At 48.5% G+C, this 12,989-nt stretch overlaps 1 protein-coding gene and 1 long non-coding RNA gene across 2 annotated transcripts; both read right to left on the bottom strand.

Moving 5' to 3' along the window:
- Positions 1-202: 202 nt before the first annotated feature.
- LOC125945859 (uncharacterized) lies at positions 203-2,003 on the bottom strand. Its single transcript, XR_007467164.1, has 2 exons — positions 791-2,003; positions 203-749 (listed from the first exon to the last, which is right to left on the bottom strand). It is a non-coding gene; the product is annotated as an uncharacterized LOC125945859 (long non-coding RNA).
- Positions 2,004-2,011: 8 nt separating this feature from the next.
- Positions 2,012-11,738, bottom strand: LOC125945856 (uncharacterized). Its single transcript, XM_049668197.1, has 3 exons — positions 11,211-11,738; positions 4,973-5,104; positions 2,012-2,262 (listed from the first exon to the last, which is right to left on the bottom strand). Exons 1-3 carry the CDS (start codon positions 11,734-11,736, stop codon positions 2,210-2,212), a joined length of 711 nt encoding a protein of 236 aa, XP_049524154.1. The 5' UTR covers positions 11,737-11,738; the 3' UTR covers positions 2,012-2,209.
- Between the last annotated feature and the right edge of the window lie 1,251 nt (positions 11,739-12,989).

The following is a 12,989-nucleotide window of genomic DNA, read 5'->3' as shown; positions in this document are numbered from 1 at the left end:
ATATGCCTATGACAAAAGTTGGCTATACCAATTGTATTTTAATGTTGGATGCACCTTCGTTTAATCAGATGCAACTGTAGTGGTATCTCTATGGGCAGAATCTAGTTCTTGCAAAATTTTGCAGTTATTAGAACTGTGCCACATGGTCCAACGCTTTTCTAGGACTGTTACATGTTCCTGTGATTCGTCACACTACCAACCGTTCATGCGTCCAGGGTTCCTGGTCAACTTACCTTGCTGGGCTTGCTAGAGATAGCATGTATACTTAGGTGCAATGTCATGGACTGTATGACCTGATGTTCCTTGGAGACTCTGAAGTGCAGAACTTGCGTGCCGGCTAATCACAGCTATTGGATAGTTTTAGCTTGTCTGTTAATGTATTGCCCTTTGCAGAACACTAGGTCACCGGATACGTGGGCAGCTAGGGCAGTGCTAATAGCACCAGCTGGTGGTGCAAACCTTAACTAGAGAGGACACAGAGCTATTATTCTAGCGGCCAACCATATTCTACTTAGCTGCTGGCGTCAACTGTTGGCGGTGACAATCGTTTAACATGAAACCCTTTATAGAGTTCTCCGACAAGACCCCTCATACAACATAAAACCATGTTAAACGCATTGTGGTTGGACAAAACATCTGGTGTTCCTACCAACGTAGCTACTGCCATTCACAGATCTGTTAACCCAGTAATTCTGTAAAAGGTAATGCATCTATATGGGTAAACTAAAGCTATCTACTAACTAGGTCAGCTTGTTTGCATTGAACAAAAGGAAATTTATGTTTGGATCACAGTCATAGATTGCAAAGATAACCCCCTAACAATCCTCCCCGAGCAGCGTTTTTTCATTTGAAAAAATTGCTCAGTGAAATTAAGCGCGAGTATCCATTGCAGTGGCATCTTTTTTAGAAAAGCACAATATCTTCACGAATAAAGTGTGCCCACTTGTATAAAATGAATAAATCTTTAATGATATACATATATATGACAAGAAAAACATACTGTCACCCAAAAATGGTGCCAGCTAGTCCTTTCACATAACAGTAAAAAATAATGCCAGATTAGAAGAAACGGCACAAGTTCGGGAAATTGAACACAAGATATCCGAGGAAAGGACGTGAAGTTCCAGTGCAGTGTAGAGTATAAAGAGTTTTCCTATACACTCTACCCTAGAACCTAGAGCTGAAGAGGCACATGAGGTTGCTGTACTATACCATATAGACTCTCGTAAGGGCCGCACCCCCAACTTGGCAGCCCAAAATTTGGAAAAAAAATATTCCCATCCGAGAAGCAATCACATTCGGTGCCCCGATGCCGCACACTGCATACTTCAGCGTGCCATTACTAGATGGCGAGAGCTGCGCGTTGACCTCCGATGCAGTGGTACATCCGAGGTGTGCTGTAGTCGCTGGCACCATTTTGACCAAAAGGTTTTGTTCCATGTAAAGACTGCACCTCATAAAAGTGCGGCCCTTACGCAAGTCTATACAGTAATTGTAGCACAAACAATAGCATAAACTTTAGCACTGTGCTAAATTGTGCCATGCTAAAGCCAAATTGTTTTGCATGGATTTAAGCATTATGCAGAGTTCTTACTTGAATTGATTATTTTGCACATACTATTAAAAAGATACACGAATACAATGTATGGTGGTGCATAGTTGATGGCATGTTGCTTGTCTATTTTTTGCCTTGAAAAAGCCTTCCATATTCCAATTCTTTGAAGTGCTTGCAGTCTGTGCTGGTATGCGGCACATTATATAACGTGCAAGACATTCCCTGCCGTTGTGTTATTTTGCACCCTGCAGTATTATGCATGTTTGTTTGTACATACATATATACACTATACAGCGATATGGTATATATGCACTTTAAAGCACTGTACTTATTGAAACTACTGTATAATATGGCTCCATATTTTTCCCTGTTGCACTACACATGTACTTATTGTTACATTGCACAGCTGTTGCAGATGATGTGTGTGCCCAGAATGAAAAGAAGACAAAGGTAACAGTAAACAGTTGTATATTGCTCCGACTGGCAGCGAGGCGAAGTGCTAGCGCAGGGCAAGAGAATTGTCATGCGACGTCATCCCCGCAAAAGTGTCGTTTTGCGAGGATGTGTGGCCAGGTGTGAACAGCACAGTCCGCGGCAAAAGCTGCCCCGATTCGAAAAGGCTGGGACGCCACCAGCAGAATTTGGCAGCAGAAGTCACCACCATGACGAGGTTGTGAGGTCACGGCTCCACGAGACAGTGCCAAGATCTGCAAGTGGCAAAAGAATGTGACAGCCGGTGTTTGCTATGTCTAGAGCAGAAGTTTCAAGCCTAAGTCTGGTGTCTGGCTGTAGACATGTCACATTCTAGGGGGATGAAGGCTGAATAAACCTTAGGAAACTTGTATTAGGAAATGGAAGAGATTGAAAAATTTGAGACAGACACAAGCACTTTGTGGGCTTCATGTTTGAGACTTCTGGTCTAGAGCTTTGTGCATGCATTATGTTGTTTGTGACACATTTATGTATCTCTGCATGCTGTAATTCATATACACTATTATTTTCCACCCATATGAATAAGCATTTTTTTTTTTCCATGCATGCTGTAGCCGCTAATAGGCAGGGCAGCTTCTGCCAAATCCTTCTCATATACTGGTCAAGGCTCGTCATTGTGATTGACAGCCACAAGTGGCAATGCGGCTAAAGTGTTGGCAAATGCAACGAAAAACCTTTCCACCTTTTGTCCAACGATGTATTGAAGTAATTGATCTGTATCATGCGTTCAAGAGCGGTGAGCTGGAGGAAAATGTTGCCGAATGGTGAGGAGATTTTGCTGTACAGAAATTTACGGATACATTTTGACGTACCACACACCATGCTGCTGCACGCAGCGTTTGTACTTTTGTCCACACATGTAAAGCATCTGAATGAATGTTATGAATAAAAAGTTTACTTTCAAACTTTGTGACGTGTGCTAGCTGTTCCTAGAGAGATGTATGACTGTTTAGTGCTTTTCGCGTTTCAGTACAGCAGCGAGCCGCTGCCATTTGGAACAGCCAAGCATACTGCATTCCTTAGCATGTGCACCTTTTTGACTGTGGCACAAAACGGTGTACTAGTACACCAGCGCATATTCCAAGTCAGATTTTGGGGACAAATTATTTAGAAATATTTGACACTCTTAGAATTTCTAAGGAGATGCCTTGAACACTGACATCAATGGCTTCTTACAGGCCTCGTAACATGGAGGAGCGTGTGATCACTCATGAGAGATGACAGCTTTAGACATGTTGAAGCTGCCTGCTTTGACAGTGGTATGCAGGAAGCAAAGGACGCTCTTCATTAAGGAACAGCTTAAGCTATTGAAAAAAGGTTTCCTCTTTCTCTCTCTTTGGCGTGTCTGTCGGCGACATGTTGCAGTTGTTGCCAGCAGCTTGGGAAGTCAACCCGAGCACCGATTGGTAGACCATAGCATGGGCGGGGATCACAACATGCGCGATACTCTGGTTATGTCGACTAGGGCTTCCTGATTAAGACCACACTGCTTTACGCATAAGTTGTGCACCTTGCGCTTTAACGAGTTAAAAATGTAATACAAAAGGTCTAATCTGCTCGAGAGTATGCAAACTGACAAAAGTTGTATCGACATGTGACTAAAAGGTGTCAAGCTGTGCTTCATTTTAGCTATCGTTCTTCCCTGGTCTCTGGCCTCTTGGCACTGTGCCCGTCGCCGAGTTCGCCAGTGAAGCTAGGCAGCTTTAGACCAACGTAATGGTGGTTACGTTATCCTTGCATGTCGCTGGTGCATTGAAACTGTTTTGTAAATTTCTCAGAGATGGCGCTGTAAAAAAATGGAGTTTTACATGCCAAAACTACTATCTGATTATGAGGCACGCCGTAGTGGGGGACTCCGGAAATTTGGACCACCTGGGGTTCTTTAACGTGCACCTAAATCTAAGTACACGGGCTTTTTCGCATTTCGCCCCCATCGAAATGCGGCCGCCGTGGCCGGGATTCGATCCCGCGACCTCGTGCTCAGCAGCCCAAAACCATAGCCACTGAGCAACCACGGCGGGTAGAGATGGCGCCGTGCTTATCATTGTCAAAACACTAAACATGCCGTACGTGTTTTGTCACAGTAGGTGCCAACACTGGAGAGTTTTAGCGTGTCTGGTATTTGAATATACGCAAGCGCACTGGGCATTTTACCGGACTGAGCAAAGGCGCAAATGCAAACGGCCTGCGCGGTGCAGTCGCCTAGTGGCACAGAGCTTAACCAGACAAAACACAAAGCTAATATTACAGTAAACCAAGTGTATTCTACTTCGCTGCAGGTGTAAACTTTTAGCAGCGGCACAATCGTGTCGCTGCTGAGAATTATCACCATTATCACGCTTTAATCAATCGCAGGTGGTCGTAATTAATCTGGAGTCTCCCACTACGGCATGCCTCATAATCAGATTGTGGATTTGGCACATAAAGCCACGATGAGATACGCCATGTGGGGACAATGACAGTACTAATCTTCTCGCAGACTATGAACATTGGCGCACACCTAAAACAAATGTGTTTTGCCCTGCGTACTACGTAGACAAATGCGAATGGAACACGCAAGGTAGCATTTAACATCAACTCGCCATTCTCGGTTTGCATAGAACTCTGAAGAACTTGACCATAAACATAACATAATCATAAATATCAATTACCATAGTGCATGGGATCCGCATAATTAAAAAAAAATTAAATCTGACTTTGGCTAGCTACCTAGTGCATGGCTGTACTGCTTGTTTTTTTTTCCCTTTATTTTTGCAATGGGGTCGGGGAAGTTTTTTGGCAGATCTATGGCCATGCTTGTACAAACCAGAGGATTGGTCGAAATTCAGGAGTCGCCTGAACAAATAGGGAGAGTTGGCAGGTATGGGTGTGACAGTGTTTAGATGAGTAAACAGAGAGTACTTCACACAACATATCAATACACACCCACTAGCTGGCTTGTCATGCTCGTCGTTTGTACGCCCGCCGTCCTCGTGCTTCGTGGGTTGACTGCTGCCTGGCTGGCTTTTAGTGCCATTCGTACGGCGCACTGTGTTGCCACGTCAGCCTTTTGTGGCCCTAGAAGGTAAGGAGAACAAGAACACCCTTTTGGGTGCAAGAGTAACCTTAACACCATTCGAAGAGACATGCATTGATATGTTTTGCATGCTAGCTAGATTTTGCTGTGCACAAAGAGCGCGGGTTACATTTCCAACCTTGATTTAGGTTGAGGTGAAATGCAAGAATGGTCGAGTGCTTGCGCATGTTGAAGAAACCCAGGCTGTCAAACTTTTGAGCCTTTTACTGTCGCTTGAATTGAATTCTTGGGTTTTACGTGCTAAAACCACACTTTTATTACGAGGCATGCTGTAGTGGGGGACTCCGGAATAATATTGACCACCTAGGGATCTTCAACATGCCCCCAATGCATGGGACACTGGTGTTTTTGCATGTCACCCCATCGAAACGCAGCCGCCACAGCCGCGACCACGTGCATAGCAGCGTAACGCCATAGTCGCTAAGCCATCGTGGCGGGACCTTGAAATATTAAAAAGTATTTGAAAAATATTCGCATTTATGAATAGTGACTACGGTGCAGCCCACTTACAACGATACCACATGTAACTATGAGTCGACTGAAGAGTACCAACTTATGCATTAAGGCTATGAGAAAAGATTAGGGGCAGCTTCACACTAAGTGGTGCGAAGACTGGGCAAACAGCGAAGCTGGTGGCCCTTCCCTAGCTTTAACTTTGCTTTCCTTTCCTTAACTTGGTTTGGCTAGTTCTTAGCCAAACTAAGCCGACCCTGAGACTCGGGGCCGGCGCGCAGTCTTCTAAAGGCCACTTTATAGTCCTACCTAGCATCGCGCTCGGCACGGCGACGCCACGCCAGCGAAAGCGCAGCACTATAGACCGTTTTTTCATGGGCGCCGCCATTGAGTAGGCAGTGGCACCATCTATGAGCAGTTGGCATGCTACATATCCTGTGGCGTTTGACAAACGCCTGCCCTGCGTCAAAAGGGATCAGGACCACACACTTACTTACTTACTTGCTGGCTTGGGCGAACGCCCGTGTTGTATGCTGTGGTATACGCTCGGCGGCAGTTTCTGGTGGATTTTTTCGCACTCGCGCGGTCTATTTAGCATGAAATGGCGTATTCTACGTGGGGAATGGTCCTGTGAGGCGTAGTGAAGGAATTTAAGTCTGAATTAAGCGGCTGGAGTAACTGCTGATGTTAAGGCGGAAGGAGCACCCAGCGCGAGGTGTGCGCGTTTGTTTCAGCTTACAATCAGCCTCCGATATCAGTTGGGTATTTCTGAAAATTCGTTTCACGAATGCTACCTTACGGCAGCATTCTCAGCACTGTAATTCTAAGCTCTGGTTAAGCTGCAATGAGTAGTTACAAAACATTTGACGATGCTAACAGCGTGGGTACCGTTCTGCTTGAGAATAAGTCTGCTGTTTGACAAGCGTTCAAGTTATGTGTAGATACACTGGGCGACTGCCTTGTTTCCTGGGCAAGGTTTCCGCCTATAAATAAAATAGTTTGGATAATAATAACCGCATACCGTACAGTGTGAATCACACTTTTCGAGTGGTCGAACGACCAGCTGCAGACTGTGCGATCGAGCGCCCGAGGCAGTACTAAATGCTGTGTTATAGATCTGTTTGTTCTATATAGCGTATGGTCCAAGTAGTCCAAGCATGCAGCACGAATTATTACGTTGCTATCCCATGTTCTGTTTTATTTTGCCGCAAAAGGAGGACATATGAACTCTTTTTTTTTTTTCAGTCTCCTAAGTTCAGTCATTTACGACGCATTCACCCACGTTACGGAAATTGTGTCCTTACAAATAGCTGTTGGATTCTCTTTATGCGATCCCCTTTGTATATTGTGCCTTACAGGCCAAAAAAAAAAGGCAATGCCGATCTAAGCACGAAGCAATTGTGTGTATCATGTTGGTTTGTCAACCGCAGTGCTCGCTGTGTTGAGCAAAGCCTTCGGCCTCTTGCAGGAGGCTAACGTAGACATAGTGATTCCAAGTCGACTAGACTTAAAATGCATGATAACGATGCCAGTGGTTGATGCAAATGTTTTACAACTCTTCGTCGAGTGAAAGCCGCGATACATCCAACATAGTTCACAATACATACACACACCGCAGCTGATGACGTGCGTCAAATTTTTTTGCACATCCAAGAGAAATTTCCAGATACTGTAGCTACTGCTGCACCTAAAGGCTGCACAGTGGTTGTTCGACGACCTCGTAAGAGTTGACATCCCGTAAATTGCACTCAGAACAGCTAAAACACTTCCGAATCGTTCCGCAGCGCGTGACCGGCAACACATTCAAGCCGCGCCGGGCCGGCTTGCACAAGCCAGAGAGGAGGAAAGGCTCGTCGCGCGCCCTTTCCTCCTCGCCCGATAAAAAGGTCTATTGACCCTTTTCGCGGCGATCCCGTGGGCGCTGCCATGTTTGATCACGTGGTGACGCGTCCATTGCTTGCCTCAACAGCCTCCGTTGCCTCCTTGTTTACAATGGAAGTGTATGACGCAGGCGCGGCTTAGAAATCCTCTGTTTTGCGGAGATATCGTAGACGCTAACTAGGTGGATGACGCGAAGGTTTGATCACAGCTTCAGAGAACATTCAAAAGCGCTTTCGGAGCTGATTAAACTATGTCCAAACGGCGCAAGCAGCATATATGGTGCTTGTTCTAAAAGCGGGGCTAAATGTGTATTGCAAGCTATCCAAGCTTTCCGATTATGAATTCAGTCAGGATTATTGTGTTTTGCTGTTTGTTCTTTATTCGGCAAATATTTTGATGCAGTGGCTTGTCAGTTTCTGACTCGGTGAAGTTCCTCGGTGCGGCCACTACCTGATTATTTTCTGCCTAATCGCTCGCGGGTGTGCTCAGTTCCAATAAATTTGTCCTTGCTGCGCACAAGGCTTGCAACGTAGCTGTTTTGTACATTGTAATACCTTGTAGCAAATATATATTACAGCGAGTAACTTGCTTACTCTTGTGGACCGTCACGAAATATTCAGCTTCGACCATTCATGCGCTATAGATGTAGTCCGTCATTTATTGTGCGTATACAGTCCGCACATATTCAAGTGTGCGCCCATTCCCTTATTCTTGATACGTCGGCGATAGAGTGGGCGTAAGTTTTCCCGCCATTTGGGACATATGTGTATAGATAACGTGCGCGAAACTTACTATGACAGGAAGCGACGCTACTCCCTTTGTCATTGTTTAACGAGTGGTACTCACTCTATCCGACGTTCTCGGGATGAAGCCCTTTCTTTGAAGGTTAGCGATACAAGGCTGGCGGGTGAGCAAATTTCTGTATCCTCGAGAAAAGCCGCACATCACGAAGTGCCGGTAACACGTTCGGACAGTTGCAGCAGCGGTCCGCGAACTTGGTCACACAGATTCATTCTATTCCTTAACATGCAACTACTGCACACGTCTTCAATCCACATGATTCAATCTAGCATGATTGGAGCACAGTTTCTTAGCGAAAACTCAGTTGCATTTCCGACAGCTGATCGCACAGAAGCAAGGTAAAAGCAATAATGGTTTCGTAATCGTGCGCGGTCGCTGAGGAGAGGTATGGCACGCCGCCGTGCCGTTGTCAGATGGGAAGGGGACTTGGCACCCGTAGGTACCACGCCCCAGAGCGTTCATGTACTCAACAACCCAGCATCATTCGGTACATTGACCCCGGCACCCCCCCCTACCCGGGCTGACTGGGTGGGGGGCTTTGATTTGGGCCAACGGTCCTTCCCGGACAAGGGGGCCGCTGTAGAGCGGCGCACACTGTGCTATTTCACGCTTCACACAAACAGCCATGTCGGTCGTCAGGGACACAAGCCCATCAGATCCCTGGATTGCCTCGACGGAAAAGGTGTCAAGGCAAACAACCATGGAGACAACAGAAGCCGTCCGCGGCGCAGCGCACTCTGTTGCGCCAGCACTGGTTCCAACTCTGTGTTCCACTGAGGCGAACGGAAATACGTGGATCGACTGGCGCATGCTGTCCAGTCGAGTGACCTTAGAAGCATGCATCATAACTTAATGGAAAGCTTTCCACCTGACTCTTCAAAAATCACAGCTGGGCGAGCCCACACTTCGAGAAACTTCTTCTCGCCTAGGTGATGCCGCTCCCGGGTGAGATGAAACCAGACTTCCTTCCGTGCTTTTCCAAGCACTTCGTGAAGACCCGGCGCCGCTCCCCCGAAAACCCGGCGTGAAGACCCGGCGCCGCTCCCCCGAAGCAACGACGCCAGCGGTGGCGGGGGTTCGTCCTGCAAGACCGCGAGAAGCTGGGTCACGCCACTTTGTCAGGTCACGTTGTGCTTCACATGGTGCTTGTCGAAAACGATGGGGTGGGCACGCACCTATTCGATGAGCATTTTCGATGTCGCGACGAGCGCGTCGGACTTGGCCGCCATCTTTCGAATTTCCCACTCGCGCTCCGATTGGCCCGCGGTGAGGGAATCCGGCGGCAGCTGCCGCAAAAATCGGTCCAGGAGCGATCGGCGCGGAAAGGGCTATTCCGGCGGATCTCGCCGCCGCCGAACTGGGTTCCGCGCCGCTCCAGACGCCGAATGTCTCAGTGTGAACGCGCCCTTACACCGTGAGTCCGGCGCGAGGCGCGGCCGACGTATCCGGCGTTCGTCGGCGTGCCCCGGCTGTAGCCGGCGTCGAGATGCGACGTGCTGCATTTCGCGCCGTCCTCGTCACTCGGAATGCACCGCATCCGCGTCTCGTCGAGCAAGGGTAACCAGGGAGAGGGTGGTAACCTCGCCGAGCGATGACGTCCCGTGCGTCGCCTAGCAGAGCTACGGCGGAGGAGCGAGCGGCGCTGCTCAGGCCGACGTCAAGCCAATGCCGGTCGCAGACGCGGCGGCTGTGCCCAAACTCGATGCCCAGGAATCTCGTAGGAATCGGCCGTTCGCACCACCCATAGATCGACGGGCATGACGCTGAAAGTTCTCCATGACTCGGTATAGACACAGAACACCCATACAAACTTGGGTCGCTACCGAGTCATGGAGAACGCGCCCGTTCTCGAAACTCAGGGTCCTCGGCTCGGCGACGTCTCTTCTCTGCAGCAACCTCGGTACGGTATTCCGGATCGGCTCGTCGTCGTCGATTGCATTCTCGCCTGGCAGCACGGCGTGCTTCCTGGTAAGCCACTTCTTCTCCAGGTGTCCGGATCTTCTTTGGTCGTCCCATGTCAAGGCAACATGTGCACGGCACAGAGTCGACGAGAGTTCTGCCGCGGCGGCTCCGAGGTTCATTTCATCTCCGGTGATGTCACGGCCAAGCCAACGTTACTAGAACTATATATATTTATAGGTTCAGTCTCCGCCGGCGCCGTGCTTCGCCCGTGTCTCCATTTTCAGTTTGGCCGACAGGTGGCGGGAGCGTTCCATCGAGATCCAGCCTCGCGGCTGCTTAATTGGCTCGTAAGGCCGTATTGGGGCGCTCAATGTGCGCGTTTATTTACGTTTAACCGTGCGGAAAACCTTAAATGCATCGCTGCAACATATCTTAGCCACTATTGCTACTTCTGTGTTTGCTTCAAAACATGTGAGCGCGGCATGCTTTGCAGTCCGGAGCTACCGGCAACGTCTGGCGTTACACATTGCGTGCGTCGTTTCGCTACCTTTAGTAACCTTTTTCGATACTTCCCGCATGCCCTGCTATTTTCCAATTCGCGTAAGGTTATAACTAGCGTCATTTGAACAAAACATTCTGCATCTGTATCACTACATAAACGATTCATGCGGAAACCTACGCGCGTCGCAACGAACAACAGGGTCTTCCGTGCTCGTGAGCACACCCCCATTTCAATGTAAATGCTGCTTCATGCTATCTCGGCGGGCAAATCGTGGCCACTGCCCAAACTAGCGATTTCAGCATGGATTAGAAAGTAACAAAGCAATATTCACTTCTGTCTACTACTGCCACGAAATAAATCATAAATGCGCTTGGTTGTTCATCCACTTTCAGTAAGCTCAAGTTCGCACTCTACAAATCTAAAGTACAGGCCGGTACTCACAAGGGTAACTTGCGGTGGCCACTCTGTCACAATTACCCACAACAATGCATTTCTCGATTTGCAGTGCCTTATTTTCAAACTTCAATGTGAAAAGTGCCGCAAATTACCGCTGCTGTTCTCCACGGTGATTCTCTGCCATGATGGTGGCAGCTCTACACATTCCATTTCACTAAACCATGGCGCGCACGGCTCAGGCATATTGTCTTTCACGGCATCAGCAGGAATTATGCTGCAAGAAGCTTCTTCCGATTGCGGGGATGCTGTCCCATGGTTAGTGGACCCATTGCTTTCTCGCTTTCGTTTGCGCCTCTTGTCCGCTGGCTTTGTTAGATACGAGGGCAAGTTCGGGAAGATTTTCGGAAGCGCTCCGTCGACGAGACTCCACTTACCCCTCGGGATTTCCACAGTTTCTCCATTTATCACGTGTACGTACGTCTTAAGAATGTCCTGGTCATAAAAGTGCAAGGAGCATACTCTGGACTTCCTTGTGAGGTCTTTGTCGGCGCGGGGTATGGCCCTGTTCCACGCTAAGCGTAGTTTCTCGTCGCTAGGAGCGGAGAAGAAATGCCGGCCCGACGAGCTTGTGTCGTTCCGGTACCCGCTCGTACAGCCGGGCACACAACACGTCGGCATGGCTTGGTCGCTTAGATGCACACACAACACAGAATCAAATTATCAGATCGATGTATTCGGAGAAACACATCAGCTACGGAGCGCCAGCAAAGCTCCGAAACGTGGCACCAGACAAAAGAATGCGGGAGGTTAACCGGCACAAGCACAGCTTCTACGAGAGTACAGGGAGGACTACATAGAATAAAGAAGAGGACTACTCGAGCTGGCTGCCCCGACTGCGCAGCGCGGGATCCGGGTGCGACTGCAGCGCCAGTGGAGGCAGAATCGGTGGCGGTTCCGCGCAACGCGGCGCAGTTTGTAAACTGAAAACCGCTATTCTTCGGTTTTCGAAGGATTCGGTTTGGCGGTGGCGTCACGTTGGGGCGGTCCGTTGACGTAATGAAAACAAGTGAAAGGACAGAGACCAATCGGCGCGAAGGTTTCGTTTTGTGGCAGTGAACGTCACAAACCGAGTAAAAATATAGCAATTTACGAGCGCTTCTTGGTAAATAAAAATAATTTGTTCATGGTATTGATGAGGTTTACGTTTTTCATCATGAAACGTGTGTGAGTTGTACTGGCGGTGAGTGACTTAACGAATTTTGTTTACTTCGGTTGACCCATTTATGCCGCTAGGTGGGACGTCGTACGCTAACTTCGCGTTGCGGCCAAAATACACACTCAAGTTCCTCGCACAGTCGGAGCGCTGTCTCTTTTGAGAATCTGAATTGTCGCCGGAATCCCTCGTCTGTCATCTCAAAGGCGTCTTGTCGACGTCGAGGTTGTCGCTGTCTATCACGGAGGCTCGCTAAAAGCACGGTAACAGGCGCCACAGGCACCGCACACGCCGTCATTTTGCTCCGAGTGCCGCGATCTCGCCCGTGCACACGGCACACCGCGCTTCGGATCAGACCGAAGCAGCGCGCGCGGCTTCGCTTCGTAGCAGACGACAAATTCGGTTTCCGCGTGATTGACATGTGCGTGACGTCATCAAAAAATGCGTTCGCGCCCTGAGGCGATGGCGTCACCCAGGCGGCGACCAATCGCTGCACGCAAACCGAATCCTTCGAAAACCGAAGCGTTACAGAATACGGCCCCTGGACATTCAACCATTTCTTCGAGGCGTGACGTAGGCGCGACGCTTACAAAATGGCGCTAATGGCCCCGTTTTGCTTTAGTAACGTGACGCAAATTGACGTTTCGCCTAAGAAACTGTAATGTAGGCATTGAACCTAGCATTCTTGATAAATCGAAACAGTTGCCTTCCCAGTAAA

Source organism: Dermacentor silvarum, chromosome 5 (assembly GCF_013339745.2).
Source record: "Dermacentor silvarum isolate Dsil-2018 chromosome 5, BIME_Dsil_1.4, whole genome shotgun sequence".
Lineage (NCBI taxonomy): Eukaryota > Metazoa > Arthropoda > Arachnida > Ixodida > Ixodidae > Dermacentor > Dermacentor silvarum.
Note: the sequence above shows the minus strand (reverse complement) of the source record. Positions and strands in the feature narration are given on the sequence as shown.